We start from the raw sequence: 22854 nt of genomic DNA on the forward strand, positions 1-22854 counted from the left end.
AGGTAACCAGCAATAGGACAAGAGGAAATGGTCTCAAGCTATGCGAGGGGAGAATCAGGTTGGGTATTAGGAAGAATTTCTTTGCAGAAAGGGTGGTCAGGCACTGGAAGTGGCTGCCCAGGGAGGTGGTGGAGTGACCAAGTTTGGAAGTGTTCAAGAAATGATGGGATGTGGCGCTCAGTGCTCTGGTCTAGTTGACCAGGTGGTGTTTGGTCAAAGGTTGGGCTTGATGATCTTGGAGTTCTCTTGCAATCTTAATTATTCTGTGATTCTGTGAATGGGAGTGAAGGGGTAAAGTTTTGTCTTGCGTGTCTTCTGTTATGTCAGTGTGTTGTAGGAGCAACAGTTTTGGCGTATTGTCCTAGTTTCTGTGTTGTTTGTGTTGTGTGGCACGTGGAGTGTTGGGCGTGTGTGGTTTCACATTGGAGCATGTTGTGGGTGCAACATTTTTTGGGGGGGTGCCATATTCTGTGTTATGCACAGGTACTGCATGAACTTGACTTCATACAGTGCAAAAGCTCATTAATTAACACCCAAAAAGGTACAAATGAATGAACTCCAGCACATTTCACCCAAAGCCCCTCAGATCCCCTGAAACTGTGGGAACAGTGATGGTGACATGGCCGTGATGATGTCACCATGGGTACCATGGCTGTGATAATGACATGGACACTACAATCAATGTCTTGGATGTGATTTTATTGCTCTGGTAGAGGAGGACATGACCATGACCTTCCAATTGACTTCACTGAGGACAGTGGTGGTAATGGGGATGTCCCTCTGTCCCAGCCCCCTAGATTCACCTACAGGAGACATCAAAAGCCCAATAGGAAAAATCGCTTCCCCCCCAAAAAAAATCCCCATTTCCTCAAAAAGTTCCCAGTTTCCCCCCAAATTTCCCAATTTTCTCCCAAATTCCCAATTTTAAAAAAATTCCCCAGTATTCCCCCCAGAATTCACAATTTTGCCCCAAATTCTAAAATTATTCCATAAAATCCCCACTTTCCCCCCCCAAATTCTCAATATTCCATGTCCAAATACTCACTTTTCACCCCAAATTCCCAATTTCCCTGAACAAATTCACCATCTTTTCCCAAAATCCCTAATTTTCCTCCCAAAATCACAAATTATCCCCCAAAATCCCCACTTTTTCTCTCTAACTCCCAAATTATCCCCCCAGGTTCCCACTTTTCCTTGAAATACCCAATTTTCCTCCCCAAAATTCCAACTTACAACCAGCAGTCACTGTCCTCGTTCACCTTGGGAGAGTCCACACCCGTCAACTGGAAGTTGTCCACCCGGAAGGCCCAGCGCCCTGGGACATTGACATTGGAGGTGGCAGTGATGTTGATGATGGCATCTGTTTGGGATCCGGGAATGTTGTAGAAATTGGTTTCATCACCGCTGTTGAATCCCGCCTGGAAAATTTGGGGGGAATTTGTGGGGACTGACCCCACCCAAGGGGGTGTTGGGACCCCAAAATTATGTTAGGAGGTGAGCACTGACTGTTGGTGGCCCTCAAAAATGTTATGGATCAAATCCATGACCTTCACCATCATGATGAGCCTCTTCAGAAGATGGGTGGGACAACCTCAATCTCCCCCCAAATCACTGTGGGCCAATCTCTGACATTCATCATAACTATCTCTGGACAATGGACTGGACCAACCTCTGACCTTCATCATCCTCCTCCCCAGAAGATAGGATGGGCCAACCTCTGACCTTCATCATCATCTCCAGAAGATGGGACAGGACATCCTAGACTTCCCCTTAAAAATATTTTGGGCCAATCCCTAGTCTTCATCATCATCATCATTGTCATCATCATCATCATTGTCATCATCATCATCATTGTCATCATCATCCTCAGAAGATGGGATAGGCCAATCCCTAACCTTCATCATCATACCCAGAAGATGGAGTGGGACAACGTTTTCCTCCTCCTCCCCCCCTCCCCACCTACATGTGCTGCAATCCCTCCAAGCCCCGTTTCAGCATCCCCGTCACTCGCCGCTCCTGTGGTCCACTGGATGTCCCAGTAGTTTAGGATGATGAAGAATGTCTTGGAGTCAGTAGTCAGGACAGCCTGGAAGGTGTTACCCTATGGTAAAGGTCACAGAGGTCAAGGACTGGTCATGGAGGTAAGGATTGGCTGTGGAAGTAAAGGGTGGGTGATGGATACCAAAGATAGGTTGGTCACCAAGGCCACCAAGTGAGTCACAAGAGCCAATGAGTGACTTCCATGCCCCAGCCACAGACTCACCTTTGTGGAGGTGGAGCCGTAGTAGGCCACGTGGTCCCAGGTGGCCACAAAGGCCCAGGTGGCAGTGAAGAGGGTTTCGGGGAAGTACTGTTTGATGTCCCGGCTGATGTCCCCCAGCAGCACCGCATTGGTGGTCTGACGGTAGAAGATATCCCCACCCAGCACGTTGTCGACATCTGCCCAGTAAGGGGCCACGAAGGAGCGCCCATCCACCAGTGGGAAGGGATCGGGGGTGTATTCTCTGACAGGTTCATCAAAGGAGATCACCCCATTGTTGTTCACCTGCAGGTGACACCGGGAAGGGATGGGAACAGGGGTTGGGGGTGCATCATCTTGACTTGGGGTGAGGACATGGACTATACAAGGCCCCCAAGACTCACCACCTACAGGACTTCCCAACACCTACCAACCCCCTAAGGCCCACCACCCACAGGCCTCCCCCCCAAGACCCACCAGCCATAGAAATGCTCTCTCACAGGACCCCGAAATGCCCCTAGAACCCCCCAAAACCCACCAACCACAAAAGCACCCAACACCCCCCAACCCCATCAAGACCCACCCCTCCAGGACCCTCCCAAAACCTGCTACTCAGGACTCTACAACACTCACCAACACCCCAAGACCTACTACCCACAAGACCTCTCACCACCCATCACCCACAGGACCACCAAGGACCACCCGCCCAACACCCACGATCCACAGGACCCTCCAAACCCCTCCAAACCCTCCAGTACTCCCCAACCCCCTCAAGACCCACCTGAAGACTTTTCAATGCCCCAAAACAAACTCCTCTATGAACTCAAATGGAGTTGAATTTGGAGAAGGGAGTGTGGGGGTAGGGACACAGACAAGTGAAAAATGAAGCAGAAACAGAGGGAAAATTGGGAAAAATGGAGGAAATTCCCCAAAATCTTGAATTTTCAGTGACCTACAAAGAGAGTTTCATGGGTTTTGCCATAGAAGGTGAAGGGAGTGAAGAGGGCGATCCTCTCAGATGTTCCATCATCATGTTTGGGATTCGTCTGGTCCCCCTGGTCTGGTCCGTAGGGATAGAGCAGGGACCCTGTGGCAAAATCAGGATTTGGGAACTCTCCCCTCAAAAAACACCTAACTATATGGATAGTGAAGTGAAACATGCCAAATTTGGGGTTTCTGTGTTCTTGGATACCTAAAAATGGGTTTGTCTGCTACGATGTGATCAAGGTGAAACTGGGGCGTTAGGGAATTACCCCATGGAGATTACATAAGGAACGTATAGATTTGGGGAGAAATAATGGGAAAATGGTATAATAGGGGTTAGAGAAAGCTTGTTTTAGGTGGAAATAGTGGTTTTTAAGGCAAAACCTGCCAAATTCACCTTTTTCAGATGAGGTGTTGGTGTCCACAACGGATCCTGGAGAAGAAAAGGGGGGAAGGGAGTGGGGAGAAATGAGTCAATCCATCATTCCCCTACAGGGATGAAAATTATAACTATTTTTCAGAATTTACCCAAAATCAGGAGGAGGAAAACACCAGAGGGTAACATCCTCGACCCTAAAAAAAATGTGAAAATCGGGGAAAATTTAAAAAAAGATAAACCAACAAAAAATCCCCAAACCACAATCCCCCCAAAAAAGTCCCAGAAAGTGATGAGGGTCTGGAGGCAAAACGAAGCAAGAATGAGGGTCTGGAGGCAAAAAATCCCACTTTGAAACACCATCCAGGCTCTTTTCCCAGGAATGTTGTGTGGGAGGCAGGGGGAATGTGTTATTCTAAACACTTCTTTAACTAAGTGAAGTATTTGGAAAGTTGGCATTTTAATTTTATTATCTTTAATTTATTTTCCAGTATTCATGTAATTTAATTTTGGTGGTTTATTAATTTAATTTTTTTATTTTTAATTTAATATCATTGAACTTTAATTGAAGTTTTCAATTTAATTTTATTTTATTTAATTTTAAATTTTTAGTTCTAATTTAATTGACTATTTATTTGACTTTTTAATTTAATTTGATTTTTATGTATTTTCTATTCATTTTGATTTTTAATAAATTTTTATTTAATTGAATCTTAAGTGTTTGCCCTTTGTGTGCACAAATTGAGGATTTTTGCCATTTTTGTGCACAAATACATGATTGTTTGCCCTTTTTTTAATGCATAAAATCAGGATGTTTTTATCCTTTTTCATGCATTTTTAAGTAATTTAAAGAGAGAAAGCTTTCTTAATCCATGAAATATAAGGAATTTAAAGAGAGAGGATTCCAGGGAATGACTGAAACCCTCATCAGAATAAAAGTTCCCTCACCTGGATTCCGATGAATAGAAGAACCGGGGCCTGAAAATGAGCTCCAACACCTAAAAATGCTGGGGTTTACCTCATCCAGCTTCTTCTTTTATCAAAAAAGCACGGAAATAGGGAATTTGCCAACTTCCCGCCCACCCAAGCTCTCTGAGCTCTCTCAGGATTTTTTAGAAAGGGGTATTTGAGTTCACGGGTTGTGGATTTTTGGCTCCTCCAGATTCTTTCTTTCTTTTTTTTTTCTTAAGCACAGACAAGCCTCTTTATGAATAATTTTGGGGTTCTGGAGACACCTCTGGATCCCTCATCACTTCACAGGGTTTTTTTTACTCCCAAAATAGTAAATTTCAGGAATTTCAGGATGGGGGATTCTGGGTTTCTTCTCTGCTGAGCAACAGCCTCCCCCCTGCCAAAAAAAACAAACCACCAAAAAACAAACCCTCCATGACTTCCCTTAGTTTTGGGGTTATTTTATGGCATTTACTGCGGAGAGAAGAAAAAACCCTCAATCCCTGCATGTTAGGACTTTCAAGAAATTCTCCCTTATTTTCTCATTTCTCCTCATTTCCTGCTTTTTTTCAGGGGAACTCCCATCCCCTGATTTAATTTTCCTAAATGAAAAAGTCCTTTTAAAGTTAATTATTTGTTTATTATTTTGAGACTAAAAAATAAATCTTTCTTATGTATTTTGGCTTTTTTTCCAGGATAAGGGGAGAGAGGAGAAAAGCCCTTATGCACTGGAATTCTATTTTTTGGGAAGGAAAAAAACCCTTTAAAAATACCTGTATTTTATGGGTGTTTTTTAAGGAAAAACCTCCTTTTATTCCCTTCACTTTAAGGAAAAGTCCTTCTGTATTTACCTAGAGTTTTAAAAGTATTATCTTAATAACTCTCCTTTTGTTTTTTTTCTTTTTTTTTTTTAGGGTGGGGGGATGTGGTTGTTTTTTTTTGTTTGGTTGCTTGGTTTGTTTTGATCTTTTTTAAAAGAAAAGCCTATTTTATTTGCTTTTATTTTAAGAAATGTCATCTGTCCAAGTTCAAGATGGGTGGTTTTAAGCTTTTTAAAGCCTTTTTTTGGCCAGGAGCAGGACTCAGACTTCTCCAGAATTCTCAGTTGGGACTTTTCTCATTAGTTTTTGGAAAAAAAACCAGACAGATTTGGGTTCACCCCCGTGGAGACACTGGTTTGGGGTTGAGGAGGAGGCAGTGATTCTAAGGAATTGTGCCTGTGTTTCACACCCATTGCAATGACCCCATAGAGTCCCTCATATGTTGTGAGGTCCCCAAGGGTCTCACATCCGTTGTGGGTCCCATACCCGTTGTGACATCACCTGTGGGTTCTCACTTACTGTGACACTCCTGTGGGTCCCACAGCCATGGCAACATCCCTATAGGTCCCATAAGTGTTGAGACACCCCCATGGGTGACAGGATCCAGCATCCCATTCCCGAATTCTCCAGAATTCTAGGTTCAATTTCACAACCCATTCCACTCTGGCCAGGTGTGGTAAATGGTCAGGGTTTAATGTTCACCCCCTACACCTCCCTCCTTCCTTCCCTTCTAAACATCCCAGGCTAAAGGGGAAACCCATCTCCTCTCTTCCCTCTGTCCTGGCTTCCTGCTGACATCATAACATACCTTCATGAGGTACTAGGGGTTGTCCCACATCAAAGGGGGTGTCCCACATCAAGGAGGGTCTCTGACCACTTCCCAGCAAGGGCTGGGGTCTGTGGAGTCTCCCCTGTGTGTAGCTGTTCAGAGCCAGGTGAGGGATATCTGCAAATCAACATGAATACATTGCTGTGTGACTTTGCTGGATTGAGCAAGGCTGGAGTGCAGGTAGCAACTCTGCAAGGGTCTTGCAGGGAGAAGCAGCAGAAAGGTTAATGCTGGGAGTCATCTTGTGCCACTGCTTTAAATCTCTGCTGACAAGCAGGATGAAAACCAGATTGCTTAAAAATTCTTACTGTTAGTAACTTAGTGTGTTCTGGAGAGGTCTGTTTGGTTTGCATTTGGAGTGTTGCTTTTTTCCTCTCTCATTTAAGGCTTTGGCATATTGCATGGCTTTTGTTTGCACTGTTAATGCTGGGATGAACAGCAAAATTGCACTTCTGCTAGTCAGAAATCATGCTAAATGCTGATTTCAAAGCTTGTTTTCATTAGCATCTTCCTGTCTGGGGACATGAATACTGAAAAGATCATGCCGATTCCAATTAGCATTAAGTGATAGCTTGTGTTTGCTCTGGATTGGACCAAACTTTAAGCTGAACTAAGAGATTTACGTATGTAGTATGTAATACGTAGTTTGAATTAAAGGAGCTGTTTCCTTCTGAAATTCAGTTTGTTTTTTCTATCTACTATGAAAAGCAGCTTTTTTGGCCTGCTATCCACTGGTGCCCCCAAAAGATACAATCTGGGAAGTCAAGTCTTTCAAGCTCACCCATAACTTTGGATGGATCCCTTGCTGAATATCCAACTTTCAGCCCCTGAAGGAGGGTCAATCAATTGTCACAAATTTTGTCTGCTTAGAAAACCAGCTGTTTAAACACCTGAAATCAGGCATTTGGATTCCCACTAGTTTTAAAATCTTGGCCTTAGTACATGGTGCTATGAATGTTTATTGCTGCATTTGGGCTCGTGAGAAAACTGATGTTGTAATTCATACAACTGGAACCAGCAAGAGTTACAGTGTAGAAACACAGAACACAAACTACATAATGGGCCCCCAAGCCAACCACTTGTGATTCTATGTGTCTCCAGTACTAAATAAGTGATGGAATTTCAAAACAAATTCTATGTTTATAGGGAAGGGGGGACATTTAGAGTTAACAAGAGTTTTACTATGCATCCAGGAAGAAATGTTAACTTTCTTTATGACATGGAGAAAATGCCTCTCAATATCTTATGTGAAGTGCTTTGAGATCTCCTGGTACATATTCCTGTCTCTGGTATTTATTTTCTTTATTTTTCCTAATGGTAAAAATGTTTGCAAACTTGAACATCTTTTAGAATTTTATTCTTATCTCACTCCTCTGAGGAAGAAAAATATCACTGATCACATGCAACAAGCAGAGAAAATAGATGGTAGGACCAAGGAAGGACATTCACAATGCCTAATTTAAGCACCTGTGATGGGTAGGTGAGGTAGTGTCTAAACTCCTTCCTTCCCTGCCTTCTGCTTCAGCAGCTGTGACCCTAAACACTAGAGCTGCATTCCTTATTTTTCAGGTTGAGAGAGGGAGTTGACATGTTGACATACCAGCCATATTTTCCTTCTGGAAGCCCTACATCACAGCATTCCAACAGTGTGGTTTCTCTCACTTTCCTCTGAAGCCTGTGGAATGGGCTGTGGGCAGGGCTGTGATGCAGGACTTAGTGAAACACTGGTCTGATCCGATGTAGCAGTTCCTGTATTCTGTTTTTTGTTGTGCTAATGATCTCTGTCATCCAGGTGGCAAAAGCATGGCTTGAATGATTGTCTGTAGTGCCCAAGGGCAGTCTTAGTTGGGTGAGGAAAGCAAGCCTGGTATTTTTTAATCAGGGTCTCCAGGCTGTGGTGAGGACAGTCTGACCCCATTATGGGTGACATGGCATCTCCAGCATGCTGGAATGCCACCATCAGTCACTGTTGCAGACATCTGCCTGATGATGGACCAAGCCAGGTTACCTGGCTGCTCACTGGGTGTTGCTTATCTCCCTTTGACTCCTTCAGGTAACCTGCTAGGGGTGCCAACAGGTTTTTTTTTAATTAGACTCTGTACACCCTCAGCAGCCCCAGGGATGCAGCACAGCTGCCACTCACTGCTCTGCAGCAGCAGGAGAGCAGTGGTGGTTTAGTGTTGCACAGTTATTGCAGGAATATCTATCAGTGCAAGCTTGTAGTGAAAGTGCCAGTGTCTGCTCTCTGGTCTCCAGTGGTTTCTCTGTTTGCTTTTAAATCCCTGTGCTCAAATTTCTTATGCCCCCTAGTTAGAAGCAAGAGAAAGAGACACCAGGGAGGTCCCTGGTTGACATTTGGGGTTTATTTGTATTTATCATTAGTAGCATTAAATCTTTTTGCAATGAGCCTTTGAAAAGAGAAAGTACAAGGAGATACACAAAGAAGTTCATTTACAGCTTTACAATAAAAATCTTGGCACACATTATTGAATTTGTGATTAAACTGGCTTGTCATACTTCAGAAAATTAAAAAGAAAACCAAGGATTAATCTCCTATTTAAAATGGGCTTGTCTGTGACTCTATTCCATCAAAACTAGCAAATGTTTTATTAGCAAAGGCTCATTTAAAAAAATTCTACCTATAAAATGAGGCAGGTTACATTGTTACTGCTAAAAATACGCTAGAGCTAAAAACTTGGATTTTAAAAAAAATGTAATTTTCATAAAGTTCACTTTCATCCCCTTATTTATGTCAAGAAATTACAATGTTTAATACCTAAGATAGTTAAAAAAGGAAAGCAATTTCTTTTTATTTTTTTAAATGAAAACTTATAATTTAGAATAACTCAGTTTACTTTAAAATATATTTGATTTTAAAGCTTTTAAGATTTTAAACTACAGCTTTCTTGGCAAAAACAATTCAGAATTGGCCAAGAGATTTCAAAGGTGCAAAAACATCTTAGTCACCACTCAGTCCTATGTTATCTAGAACAGATGGGCTTCATGTTGAAAGACTTAAACTTTGGGCACATCATGTTATGCCAAGAGCTCTATTTTCCAGAACAAATGTGGTTTTACATGCAACCATTTCAGTCCTTTATCTAGTAATAAGAAACACATGAATCACATGTGCAAACTGATCGAGAAACAAAGCCGGTCTACTAAAAGAACAAAATATTTTAGGATTCAATTTCATCTATTTACCAGGCATTTATTTGTGACTGAATTATATTTGTGTTGGATGCATCTGTGCATCATGGTGTGAATCAATAATTTGCCAAGGCACAACATCTGCCTTATGCTGTGAAAAGTTGACCAGCACTACATTAGAAAGGAATTTTATTTGTTGACAGCAGTTTCCAGCTACAATCGACACTAAAAAGCTCAAATTACACAACTAACTTGTTCTTAGGAACTATTTATTTTGATCAAACTTCTTTTTGTGATGACATTGAACACTGCACAACACACTCAGGCTTTCTTCAATTCAGGAAAGCCTGGGAGCAGGCAGGTAGAGTAGATTTTATTTAAAAAATCACATCAACCATTGATCATTTAATATTCACAGTGTGCTAAAAATAACATTTTTGGAAACACTAACTTTTTTTTAATTCTAAGAAGCAATGAGATCAGGTTGAAAAAAGCTTCCCACTGAAAAATTTTTGTGGGACAGAACTGCAACGTTCTCCATGAAAAAGATGAAGAAGATAACATATCCTCTTTCCTCTTTTTTTCTTTTTCCTTCCTCGCAGGTAGTCAGATCTGCTAAACTGTGACTCTCACAACTGTCTTGTTGCTGCTTTGTGCATTGTTTATGCTAATGGTTCACCTCTCACATTTAGCCTGTCAGAATTGAGCTGTAGTTTTACCTGTGTACAATTAATAGGGACAAGGTGATTCACACTTCTTTTGAGGGAAGGGCTTTATGTAGTGGCCATTGTACCTGGCCACTAATATCTCTAGTTAAATCAACCCTGATATTCAATAGCTCAAGATTTAGGAAGCCAGCTTTCACAAGATTTGTGGAGATGGTCTGCAGGATTTAGTAAACATTCTTAGTTGATCTTGTTGAGTGTGTGGTTTTGGCCTTGAACTTTTTTCTGACTGTCTGGCACTAACACAAATGTTCTAATTAAAATTGGTATAGAAAACTTCTTGAGAAGTGGAGAAATTTCTCAGTTCTCTTTATGTAGCTCATAAAAATGAGGAGAGAAGGCAAAAATAGGCTTAAAACTTTGTGCTGTCTTGAGTGACAAGAACACCTATGAAAATGATTACATGCCACCTTATGTCTCCATGAGGGATGTAAGGAAGCAGTCACTGTCTATCGTGCAGTGGCAGGAACTCAGTTACAAAAGCATACATGGCTTTGTCCTCTATGAAATATTAAAGACCAGCTCTAATTTTAACATCAACACGACAGATATCTCATGTATCATTTATAATATATCCTTTTACATCTGGTGTCATCCTTTACTCTTACTGACAGATTCCTGTGTTCAACACAGTCAACTTTGACTTATGACATGGTAAAATGCTTCCAGAAGGGTGCTGCTGTTTTCTTCCCTCAAAATAGGCTCTGCCTTCCCCAGGTGATTGTTGTCATCTTCTTCTGAAATTCCTTGAAAGTTCAGGTGCCTGAGAACTCCTGGGGTCAGCAAACTCTCAGAGTGAGTTTCTCTATTGAAAGAAGTGGTCTGTCTGTGTATGGCAAAGCCAAAGGGAGCAAAGGTGAGTCAAAGATGCAAATGGCACTCTCACTGAGGCATTAAAATTCTGGGAAAATTTTAAAAACACCTGGTTGAAAACTTCTGTGCCACTCAAGAGTGTTAAATAAAACAAAAAATAATGTAATTCTTGTACTACACCGGACTGGGGTGGATCTTGCTTTCTAACAGTCTGTATTGGGCTATGTTTCAGATCTGGAACCAAAACAGCACAGAAAACATACTGGTGACCTACTGTTGCTGAACAGTGTTTTTACAGCATCACCACCTTCTTTCCTTCTCTTTACTCTCTCAGTGAGCAGCTGGAGTGTGGCAACATGGTGGGATTTGGCACAGCTGGGAAAACCAGCCTAAAGTGAGCAAAACTGTCCTGTTATTTCCATATGATATCATATTCCATATCAAACAGTATCATGCTCAGCGCTGAAACTGCAGGAAGCGGAAAAGAGTTTTTTCCAAAGTGGGCACTGCTTGGAGACTGACTGGGCACCAGTTTGCTGGTGGGAGGTCATAGGTTATTGCCTTTGCATCAGTTTTCTTTTTCCTCTTTTATCTCCCCTTTATTTATTAGGTGGTTTTTATGCGTGAACCTATGAGCTTTTCTTGCTTTTGCCCTTGTGATTCTCTTCCCCATTCCTCTGGCAGAGACTGAGTAAGCAACTGGGGTGGGGGCTTAGTTGCTGCCTGGGGTCAACTCAGTATAGTCCCCAACAGGCTATTTAAACTACAAGGGACTGACTTACCCTAAAGCTGAAACAAAACTGAAAAAGACCTTCTTTCATTAAAAAGGCTTGGGGAAAAAAAAGTCCAATAGAGGAATACAGGAGTGAGTACAGAAACATTTTTCAGCTGTGCCTGATGTTGGTAGTCTTGTCAAGAATCTTTGGAATCTGCCTTCTGTAGTACTGGGCATCAGCATTATGGCCTGATTGTAGCAGCACTATTTCAGCTGCTAATCTTGACAGGCAATAAAATCAGGCACTTTTCTATAGTTATTGACCATCAATAGGCAGAATAGTACTGTCTGACAATCTGTGTTTTGCAGAACTATGGATATGGCTCAAGCCAAGCCAAGATTACACTGACCAGAAATAACACAAGAGTATATATATATATATATATATTAGCATGAACTGTAGAGCCAAAAGAGTAGATCTGCACAGCAGAACATTTAGGGCTGACATTCACATTACACAGAGTCAGGGTATTTTATTTAGATAAACCCTAAGTTGTCCTCTGGACTGAAAGGCTGTAGGAGGTGAAGCATATTAGGAGACCCTGTGGATGGTCAGTTTTGGTTAAGGTGTTTCCAGAATAAAACTCAAAGTCACGCTCTGAAAGGGCTCCATGAAATGAGTGAGTCATACATGGATATGACTGAGAAATTCACTCTCCAGGCATACTCTTGAGCTCAGATGAAGTGGCAATACACTTGTATTATCCATTTATAGATATGCAGTTCGAGAAATTATGTTGGTCTTTCTTGAAGCCACAACTAATACTGAACCCTTTCATTAAATTGTGAATTAAGGCTTACAAAATGTAAGCTGTAAAGTATTCAAATTAATGTTAATAATTCACGTGCATTTACGGTAATGGATAAGTAACTTTTTGTCTGGGGTGAGACATGTCTTTTTATGTGGTCTTTAAGCAGGTCCTGCCTTCCTGCTATCTGACATTTACGAGATGCTACTTTCAAGAGGACTAACAAGGGTGTCCAGATTTACCAAACTCATTTGTGCTTATTTATCCCTGTTATTATTTTTTTGTGTCCCTGATGAGGAAAAGGATGTTGGAGATCAATGAACTGATCCTCCGTCTGGACAAGAGTGCTATAGAAGTGGGACAGAAAACAGTGGTTTTAACCAAAATTGCCAGGTGACTGAAGGAGCTAAGCCTCCTTGGATCTGCTGTCCAGATGTTTGGCCAGTTCACTGAGCTCCTATGCTGTGGCAGATACACTAATCAGAGTGAAGGACTGTACGGAAAACAGGCATTCCCAGTGCTTGCCTGAAGGCTCCTGGAACAGACTGGCACAGGCTGACCAGCAGCTCTGTTCCCATGATGACTGTGGACTGCATTAACTAGGTTCTCTGACTAACTTTAATTTGGAGTTAAGAGAAATCTGAAGCTGGATGTGATTTCTAGGTGATCCAGCTGGACACTTCTCTTAAGCAAACAGAAGGATCCAGCTGGGCATGCCCAGCTTAGAGTCACTAAGCCTTACTTTAGTGAGATGAAATATTTGTCATCACTGGGAGACTTAGCTGGGAACTGCTGGCAGAACATGTCTGAGGTTAATATCTCAAAAACCCAAGAAAGTGCACAGGAATTTCTATTTTCTCCTCGCCCCCCCATTTACTTGTGTGGAATGTCTGAGAGACAGTGATGCCTTCTTGACTTCTTCTCTATTAAGTCTATTTATTTCCAGCTGATGAGAAGTAACACTGGAGAGGGCCCTGTCCCAGAGCTCTCTGATTGTCACAGGCCAGATGTAAGGGAATTCAGTCCTCAAGTTCCTCTTATTAGGACACCAACATAAAGATGACAACAGCTCTTTTGGTCAGTAAAACAATGTTTTCAATACAATTTGGACCAGAGAAATGATTTTGTCATGTCTATGCAAGAAGAGGCAGATTTTGACCATGAGTATGCAACGTGTAAAGGCAACTAGAGGTAATTCCAGAGTCTATGGAAGTGACACTAGATTGTGTAAATGTGGGTGTCCATCTAGGATCGGCAGATACCTCAGGGGACCTACAGAAATCACAGTCCTCCAACGTTCAACTGCTGCAGGGTGGGATATCCCACTCTACTGGGATGGCAGTAGGGCCTTGCACAGCTGTGCTGTGCTCCCTGTGCACACCCACAGGCAGTCTCAGCACCTGCTGATGTTTGCATATTTTCAGTGTGACTTGTCTAATAAGTATTAATTATTTCTGTGTATTGTTCTTTTAATAGTTACCATAGACTTTTTCCATTTTACACATGGAAGAGGAGGTTAATGATCTGGAATCTCACAAGCACTGTATCATAATTATGTCAGTCATTAAACCTCTAATGATGTATTTGAAATATGGAAGAGACAAAAACCTGTCTCGCTCTTCGCTCATGCTCCAAGCTGCCCTGTACCTTTTCATATTTGCTGAACTCAGTAGGCCAAGGATGTTAAACTTCACTTAGAAATGAGGCTGGCAGACCAGTGGTGTGTTTCATATAATATCCCACCCCTGAAATTAGCCACCTTTGGAGGGAGAATTACTGTGATATCTAAGGAGTGGCCTGGCTGGCAAGCAAGGACATTCTGGCTCCAGTCAGTGGTTAGTTTTATACCTGTGGGCATGCCACTTCAGCCTTTTTTGTCTCTATTTCTTTTGCCATGTACCTTCCTTAATTACTGAAGTCAAATGAATTTCATCACAAAAGCTGTATGATGGGGACAATGAGACCCAGGCTTGCTGTAGCTGTATAGAAAAACCCTGCTAAGCCACAGAGGCCTCTATCTATTGACCACTTGGAGTGTTTCTAGTAGGGCAAAACTGTTGTGGTGTGGGCATCTGTGGATATATTTTTCATTTTATCTTCATTATAAGACTACTACAGACATATGTAAGTTCTGCCTGAATTTTATGTCCAATGGCAGTTCAAATTACTTCTTCCACCACGGAAATTGAAAGCTACTGAGGAAACAACAGGGTGGTTTTGAGGTTTTTGTCAGTCAGCTAAATATTTCAGGCTCACCATAAATTTTAATTTTGAAACATCAGTTTAAGAAAACCAAACCTCAAGTAATACACATCAGAAATATAAAGAGAAAAATCTTGGAAACTTGTATTGTTTGACAACATATGGGATGATGCTTAGCTGGAAAAGAATTATGATCTGATATTTAAAAAAATCAGCCTTTCTCATTTATTTTTAAGATTGTGATTTTTTTTTTCTTTATTAAATTTGTACTGAAAATTCTTTTAAAATGAGAACCTTTCACCTCCCTTCTTGTCCCACAATTCTTCAGAGAAAACTCCCGGTATTTCTATTTCTGTACTTGCCCATTAATTCCATAGTGAAAGTTCACCCTTTCTGAGGAAAGGGCAGGTTTTGCATTGTAGTTTAACACATATCTTTTTCCCCAGCCCTTTGTCTTTTGCTGACCTGGAAAAACTGTATACAATCTGCTTGTATTGAGACAAACTGGTGTCTCTACCTCGTGAAGTTTCTTTGGACCATTGCAGGGCCACAGCATCAGCCAGGGACCTCCCTCAGCTGGGGAGGCAAAGGCAGAGGGGATGGATCCTTTGGAGGACTTGGGAGAGAGAGAGAGAGAGCCTTACAAAGTACAGTAGGAAAACAAAACAACTGAAAATGTCCCGGTAATTTCTTTTCTCTGATTGAAAGAAAAACACAACTTTTTGCAAGTGCTGATAACTAAAAAAATCAAATCCCATAAAACGGAATTAAACGTGGTTGCAACACTGGGAGGGTGATGGACATCAAAATCCTTATCGTAAACCATATATCCCTCACATAAGCCATATTTTTGTAGATGAAAAACCAAAATACTTTTAAAACGATAGTGATGAAATCTACTGATCTAAATTAACATTATACCAAATATTTTATTTAGTATAAATATTATTCATAATATTATTTAAATAAATATTCAATTCTTAAACAATTTTAAGCACAAATTTCTTTTATGAGTGTGCTTGCTTGACATTCTGACCCATATAATTAAAAAATCATTCCTGTAACTAGAAAAAAACCCATATTTATCATCCAGAATAACTTTATTATTAGCCATGGTTGGAAAGTTAAAACTGATTAGAAGTTTCTGAAAACTTTTGGGATAAAACATCAAAGTACACTTATGTGAAGGGGGAGGCTAAAAAAAGGATTTTTCAGGGGAATTTATAAAGGAAAATCTAAAGAACCGAATGCAAGCAATAAGCAACAGGGGTGAAACATTGAAAATTATTATGTTAAAAGATTCCTTGAAAACAAGACAACTTGTAATATTACAAATATATTTTAAGTGGCTTCCCAGTATTTCCACTAGTTGTAGATATCATAAGTTAAAAAAAAAAAAGCCAAAAATAAAGAAAATTATTTTGAAGGGCATTTTTTTTTAATGTTACAGATTATTTTATGTAAAATTTTAATTTTCTGTCTTGATTTTTTTAATGTTATGTCACAGTCTATTGTTGTTTTTTCTTGGGAAAACATAACTTTTAAGACAAACCCTGAAAACTGAGTCTGTCAGAAAAACTTGGTAACTTTCCCATTTCATTCCTTTCTCAAACCATTACACACTCTGTAAAAAAAAAAAGCTTAGAGAAAATTAGCATAATACTCTTCATCCATGTTTATTTATTGGTTTTTATGAAGAGTTCCATGACCTAATTTCTGTGCACTTAAATATTTGCTGACTGCTGGTATTAAAGAAAAAACTTGAGCATTTGCTAGTTTGGGTGTTTATTGTCAGGTATTCTTAGTGTTTAATTTTGACAATGTTAATCTGGAAGTTAAGTAGCAGAGGCATAATGGCGGTATAGGGAGACCAGATAAATACACTAACTAATACTTGGATAATCCTCTGACAAATTTTATTATGTTTGGGGTTGGTTAGTTTTCCAGTGTTTTTTTTCCATTTATATAAATTATTTAGGAAATCCATTTGGGTGAGGAGAAAAGTAAAATGATCTGCTGTGAAATGGCAACCTTTGGTGAAAATCCCATCAGAGATGGTCAGAGATGTAGTCTCAGCTCTTGTTTCACCTGTCTTGGGATTCTTGTATAATTATGAAATATTATTTTCCATTTTCCTTCAGTAATCATTCTGTAGCAAGCACATGTCACTGCATTGGCATTGGTATTTATGCTGCATCTAAATCTGTATAATAATAATGGCCAGTCTTCGCGAGCGAAGATTTGGGAAAGGTCATTAACCCTTCGAGCCTGCGCAGTGGATTTTTTAGGTGAGACACAGCTTGCACTGAACTGAGCCCACCCTTTAATCCTGAAGTTCATCTGCCAGGGCCGAGCAAGCTTGGACAGTGGCAGTGAGGTCCCCAGGACGTAGGTTTGTTTAGAGTGACCTTCTCTTAGATGGATGGCCTTACAGGGCTGACGAGCTCCATCTGCCCGGGGGGCTGGGAATCGAACCCGGGTCGCAGCGGTGAGAGTCCTGCACCCTAACCACTAGACCACCAGAGGCCTTATTATTTATATTATCCGGGTAACAGTGATGTAATCTTGCTACTTAAATTTCACTGGACAGAAACATCCTTCCCTTGAGTTGTTCCCTGAATAGTGTAATTGACAAAAGTGGGTCCTTTTGTAAAGTAATTGGGCAAAAATCTGCAGCTTTCAGCACATAATGAATGGTTCATTCCTTGAATGGGATGTGCTCTGTGCTTTTGAAATTTTAGATTACAAACATTTAACCAATACTATGACAATGAGCAGTGTGTTGCTATTCCTCTTAATTTTTATATTTTTGATATTTTTATTATTTGTACACTTTTCTGCTACATCTGGCGCTGCCCCCCCGCCCACCACCTATTAATGATGGCAGCAACAGGACTTGGTCTCACCTCCTCACTTTTCTCCCAAAAGTATATATATATAAATATACACATAAAAAGAGGATGAGAACAAGGCCTCACTTTGCAAGCTTTATCCTTCCTGCCTGCCCTCCTGGAGCCAGATTTCTTCTACCCCCTAAGAAGTCTTTTTTGTCTGACAACTTTTATTTTCCTTTATTTTCTCTTTAGTATTTCTAGCTAGTCCTCTAAGACAATTTCATCTGTATTTTTCTCCTCCTTCTGCTTCCGTAAGTGTAGTTATGATTCAAAATTATAATTTAAAAAAAAAACAAAACAACAAACTAGACTATGTTTTTCCAAGCACTAAAGGAGTCCTCAGGATTTTTAAGTACTTTCATGAAGAGTATTGTAGCTGATTTGACAGCACAACTGAAACTATGGCATGGCTTGATCAGAAAGCAAAAAATGTAGGATCTTCTAGAAATACTGGAGTGGTGTTTCTTCCCCAAGATTTCTTATTTCTTTCAGAAATTAGTAGGATATACTTTGCAGAGGGAAGACCCTCCTGAAATTTCTGGCAACTCCATTTTTTATGAGTAGTGGGTGTTTTAGACCTGTTAGAGGAAAATCTGCTGCTTTTCTCAAAGACATTCTTCTCTTGGCCTGTGAAATTACAAGGAATTCAACCCCTTGAGGACATGGATATGCAAGTTGCAATTAATAATTTTTTGATGAGTGATGATTGGTTTAATTTGATGCTTATAAATAAATGTCTGAGCTTTCAATAATATGTTAACCCTCATTTTTCTTTTGGTTTATAACTGCCTCTGAAGTTTATTAGTAAAACTCTAATTGTAAATATTTGCAATGGGCAATTTTCATTGCATAAGTTAATTACTTTCACTGTGTTATTTACACTCATTAATGAGATATTTCTAAAACTAATTAGATGTATTTGCTTAGTTGCAAAAATCTTTCAAAGGCAATTCTAATTCCGTGTTCACTGCTTTAACTATGTCATCCAGCATGAAAGAGAAGCCAAATCCTCCATTTCTGTGACCTTTAATTCAGACAGAACTATTTCCATTTTCTGTTCCACACATTGGTTGAGTTAGTGAGCTTCAGGTAACTTGTTTGAACTTACATTTGGCATCAGTAAAGAGGTTTCTACTAAAGGAACTTGGAAAAAGAAGAGCACATTCAGTCGTTTTTTGCCATTGACTGTGAAGAAAACCCAATAAAGCTAGTACCGCTCTGTGTGAAGCAGGTGTTTTATGTCTTTGAGGATCAGAACTGAGAAACCACATGATGTTCCCACAACAATATTGGCTCATATTGACCCAAAACAGAAACCAGGAGAAGAAACAATACCCTGTATTTGATGTGTGTTAAAATGAGTCTCTGGTGAGCTCTGGATCACAGCTGGGATCTGAACCCACTGTTCCACAGGGCAGAGCAGCTCTGGTGTCACACAGCAAAAGGAGAAGGAAATGTTCCTTTTGGAAATGAGCAAGGAAGAGAGGAAGACAGAATTCCTAGGCACAGATGGCAGCTTTCAAATGCAGCCTGGTCTGGTTTCAGAGAGCAGAAAGAACGACCTCTAATGGACTGTGTAAGTATCCTAATTGACTTCCATTCCTAAACTAAGATTGTGTCATTTCTCATATATTTTTCCTTGTAGAAAAGCATTTTTCTGCTCAGTCTCATCAGCAGAAGACTAATTACTTTCCATACTTTCATATTTTGGTGGCAGGTCCAGTCTAAATATTAGGTTTTCTTCTTAGATTTAATAATTTCACATGCTTTTGATACCAAGGTCATTTTGCTACATATTTAATTACAGGACCTCTTAGAGGGCTATTTGCATTTAATTCTGTGGTTAGTGTTTATTCTTCTCTGTTTTATGCCAGACTTACAATACAATATTTATACTGCCTAGAATTTAACTAAATAATTTACCTGATAAGCCTCCCTCTCTCCTTTTATGCCTTTGTTTTCAACCAAGCTAGTAACATCTAGTGACACTGACAACAGGCTCAGCAAAACTGAAATACTCTGAAAGTTGTATCAGTGCTCCAAGGTGGGTGTGACAGATAACACGTCTTCTCTGTGGTGTCTGATGAATGGCAATGCATTACTGATGCTCCATAAAGTTTATCTGTTTGCAGAGAAAGTGTTAACCTTAACCATCAGTACAGAAATGAGTTCTAGGCTTGAATCATTCATATCCTTTAAAAAAGCTTATGAAATATGATCTGGACTTACTGACCCTTGGACCTCAGCTGGCAGGGTCAGTCTTACATTGCCACATTCCTTGGGCCTCTCAAAGTCTTGCAGCCTTGGTCAAAAGAGGAGCTGTGTCAGACTGGGGTGCTCCAGCAGGAAACAGAAAGTCAGAGACACAGTGAAGAGGAAATGCAGGGAAATACCTCAATCCATATAAAAGAAAAAAAAAATAAAATCAAAAAATCAAACCAAACCAAACAAAAAAAACCCCACAAAAACCAACAACAACAAAACCCAAAAAACCCAAAACAAAACAAAAAAAAACAAACCACAAACAAACAAACAACAAACCACCAAACACCAAAACCCAAAAAACTCGGTACCTTTTCTTTTTTTTTTCCTCCTCATTATTTAAATAGTGAGATTCATAACAGCTTATTTTCTGTCCTCCCTTTGATACAAAGGCTGATGCAGTTTTTGTTTATCAGGCAAGGCTATTTTAAACTACTTTCATGACAAACTCTATTTTTCCCTTCAGTCATTTGCTGCAGGGCAGCTTCCAGACTTTGAGAGAACAGCAGAAGAGGACACTTGAATAAAATTCTGAGTGCGGGTTCAGCCTTTTCATAGCAAGCTTTCCTGTCTAACTCTTGCTTCCAGCTCTCTGCTGGCTCATCCTGCTGAAAATGTATTTTGGGCCTCATTGTCCAGTGGAAAGGACAGTTTATGTGAAAAATTGGTGCACTGGAGGACTGCGAGGGCAAGAACATTTGTTTCAAAGGGATTTCCCACTCTGGTTGATGTTCAGCTTCCCTCTCAAAGGACTTTGCAGTTTCTGTCTGTGAACATCAGAAGAAAAACACTTCCAGGAGAACTGGGGAGAAAGGAAATCTGGGCACCAACAATCAATCACTTGTTTTCACAAGGCTGCAAAGGGAACTGGCATCTGCATAAGCACTTTGCAGTAAATAGCTGCCTCATTTTACATTGGAAGTCAGCAAGCATTGTGGCACATAGAACTGTGAACAACAGAGGGAAACAACAAAAATAATAATTACTTACTCAGACAGAAAATAACCAATTGGTTGAGTTGCCAAGTGGTCAAAGTGTTTCTACTGGGGGAAAACAGAGAGTTTTACATCCTTCAGCCGATTTAGAATATATGTTAAGAATATGTTTGAAAAGGAAAGCAGGAGACTGATGAAATCTACCCCTGAGCTGGGCAGCTTTACCAGTGTGGGCATTTTTTCCATTATGTTAGAACTGGGGCAGAAGCTGTTGGGTGGATGGGGTTATAACTGCTGCTTTTCACTAACTTTTGTGGGAAAATTCTCTAAAACGTTGGTTCCACAGGGTGCAAATGCCGAGTCAATGAAATGCACTTAACACCTTGAAGAAATATTATTCACTGATTTAGAAAAGGAAACAGGAAATTAACCTCATATTCTAATCATTAAACCATTGAAGTTGGGTAGAAAAGAGTTTGCTCCTGACCCTCAATTCATATGTTTATTTATTTCTTAATTATTTTAAGCGTTAGCAATGCCTTGTGGCGTAAAATGCATTGTGCAGAGTCATGTGATGAGATAATACAGCAGGGTGGTGTAGTCCCATCAAGACTGATGACATCCTGGCAAGGGAGGGCCAGTCAATATGTCCAAGGGCAGGGCTGCCATTCAGAGGAGAAAGAGACCCACAGGGGCCCCACACAATCCAGGCAGGAGCCATGGGCAGCACTGCCCTGAGTGGCAAAGCCCTGGAAATGATGTTGGATGGGAATCAAAGAAAGCCTATCTGCCCAAGTGCCATCATCTCTCAGGAATAAATACCTCCACGTGAGCAATCGCTTTGAAGGTCTGATTCTTGTAACAGACTACCAAAGCACTGACCTCACATGTTCCATAGTGGAAGCTGCGATAACCGGCTGTTTCGAGAACAAGCAAGCCAGGCAAACCAAGAAGCTGAAAGTGTGATGCAAATTGAATTTTATGAGAGGTTCGGATGCCATCCAGCAAATAGCAACAAAATTCTCAGTAAGGAAAAATGAACAACAAAGTAGGGAAGTAAAGAGCTGCTATTGGAAGATCCTTTTGGGAGGAAGGAACTTCTGACTCCTGCAAAAGATAAGTTGTATATTCTGATCGTGAAAAGGTAAGTTCAATGTGGAAAGTTGCCAGGTGAATTCAAAGGAGGTTAGATTTGACAAAGGACGAGTGCAGCATTTCAAGTCCCATAGTGATCAACTATTGTATTTCCTGAGTTGTATTACCAGCAAATTTTACTGAGTTTACATCCAGAACATATCACTATGCCAGGAAAGAGCTTTCAGTGTTCCCAAAATGTTGCTACAAAGGCTCTGTTTCAACTAGTCAATATCTTTTGAGAAAAAATAGACAGGAAGGAATTCAGAAAGATTCCTGACAAAGTCTTGCTGCACAGTCAAAATATTTTAAAAGAGATTGACTACTTCCTATTGAAAAAATACAGTGTTGTTAAATGTATTATCTAAACAAAATGTAGATTTAAAGTAAATATATTATTCTCAATCTCTTTGGAAAAACATGCCTCTTTCTGTCCCTGCTCTGCACTGTTTAATATCAATGGGAAAAGTAAAAAAAAAGCAGCACTAAGCTGTTCTATGAAGAAATTTTATTAAGGGATGCAGAAGGAAAAACTTTCTGCTAGGCTAAATATGAGAATTTTTGAACATATACAAAGAAATGACCAAATTATTCCTGAGAGGTATATTTATGTGTTTTATGAAGGGAATCAATTTCTGCAATGTGTTGACAGCGGCTTATTTGTTGTTAATACATTTAAAAGGGCACTTGAGAGACAGTTGACTACATTGACTGCAGAGGAAAAATTTATTACCTGTAGCACAAGATGGGGAGGATTGCAGGTAGTTGAAATATTGGCTACTTTGAATGGACTCACAGTCCATCTTTTTAAGCCATTACTAATGGGAATTTAGGTTGCAGCTGTGTGTGAAATGAATTTATTGTCCTTCTTTCTGCAATATCCCAGCTCTGTGCTAACTGGGTAATGGTTTCTTACTAAAGCTGAATCTTCAACAGGGATATGTGAGGTGCTGGAGAAAGTGTCTGAATTCCAGCATGGTGCAGCTCCAGGAACTGGTGTGCCCAGGGCCCTTTT

General features: G+C 40.3%; 1 protein-coding gene and 1 long non-coding RNA gene across 3 annotated transcripts; one reads left to right on the forward strand and one right to left on the reverse strand.

Annotated features, from left to right (window-relative positions):
• Positions 1–686: 686 nt before the first annotated feature.
• LOC108508786 (sushi, nidogen and EGF-like domain-containing protein 1) lies at positions 687–4668 on the reverse strand. The gene is made up of 8 exons (XM_017837883.1): positions 4548–4668; positions 3752–3796; positions 3621–3656; positions 3196–3326; positions 2264–2545; positions 1964–2101; positions 1234–1418; positions 687–803 (listed from the first exon to the last, which is right to left on the reverse strand). The coding sequence occupies exons 2-8, from the start codon at positions 3786–3788 to the stop codon at positions 800–802; spliced, it is 813 nt and encodes a 270-aa protein (XP_017693372.1). The 5' UTR covers positions 3789–3796; positions 4548–4668; the 3' UTR covers positions 687–799.
• Positions 4669–5924: 1256 nt separating this feature from the next.
• Positions 5925–20312, forward strand: LOC108508787. Of its 2 annotated transcripts, none has more exons than XR_001878505.1 (3): positions 5925–6306; positions 18922–19084; positions 20237–20312. It is a non-coding gene; the product is annotated as an uncharacterized LOC108508787 (long non-coding RNA). The 2 variants fall into 2 exon arrangements; XR_001878506.1 differs by lacking the exons at positions 18922–19084; positions 20237–20312 and adding exons at positions 10793–10931; positions 11121–11260.
• Positions 20313–22854: the final 2542 nt, after the last annotated feature.

This window comes from Lepidothrix coronata, unplaced genomic scaffold, assembly GCF_001604755.1.
Source record: "Lepidothrix coronata isolate B3197 unplaced genomic scaffold, Lepidothrix_coronata-1.0 Scaffold314, whole genome shotgun sequence".
Taxonomy (NCBI): Eukaryota; Metazoa; Chordata; class Aves; order Passeriformes; family Pipridae; genus Lepidothrix; species Lepidothrix coronata.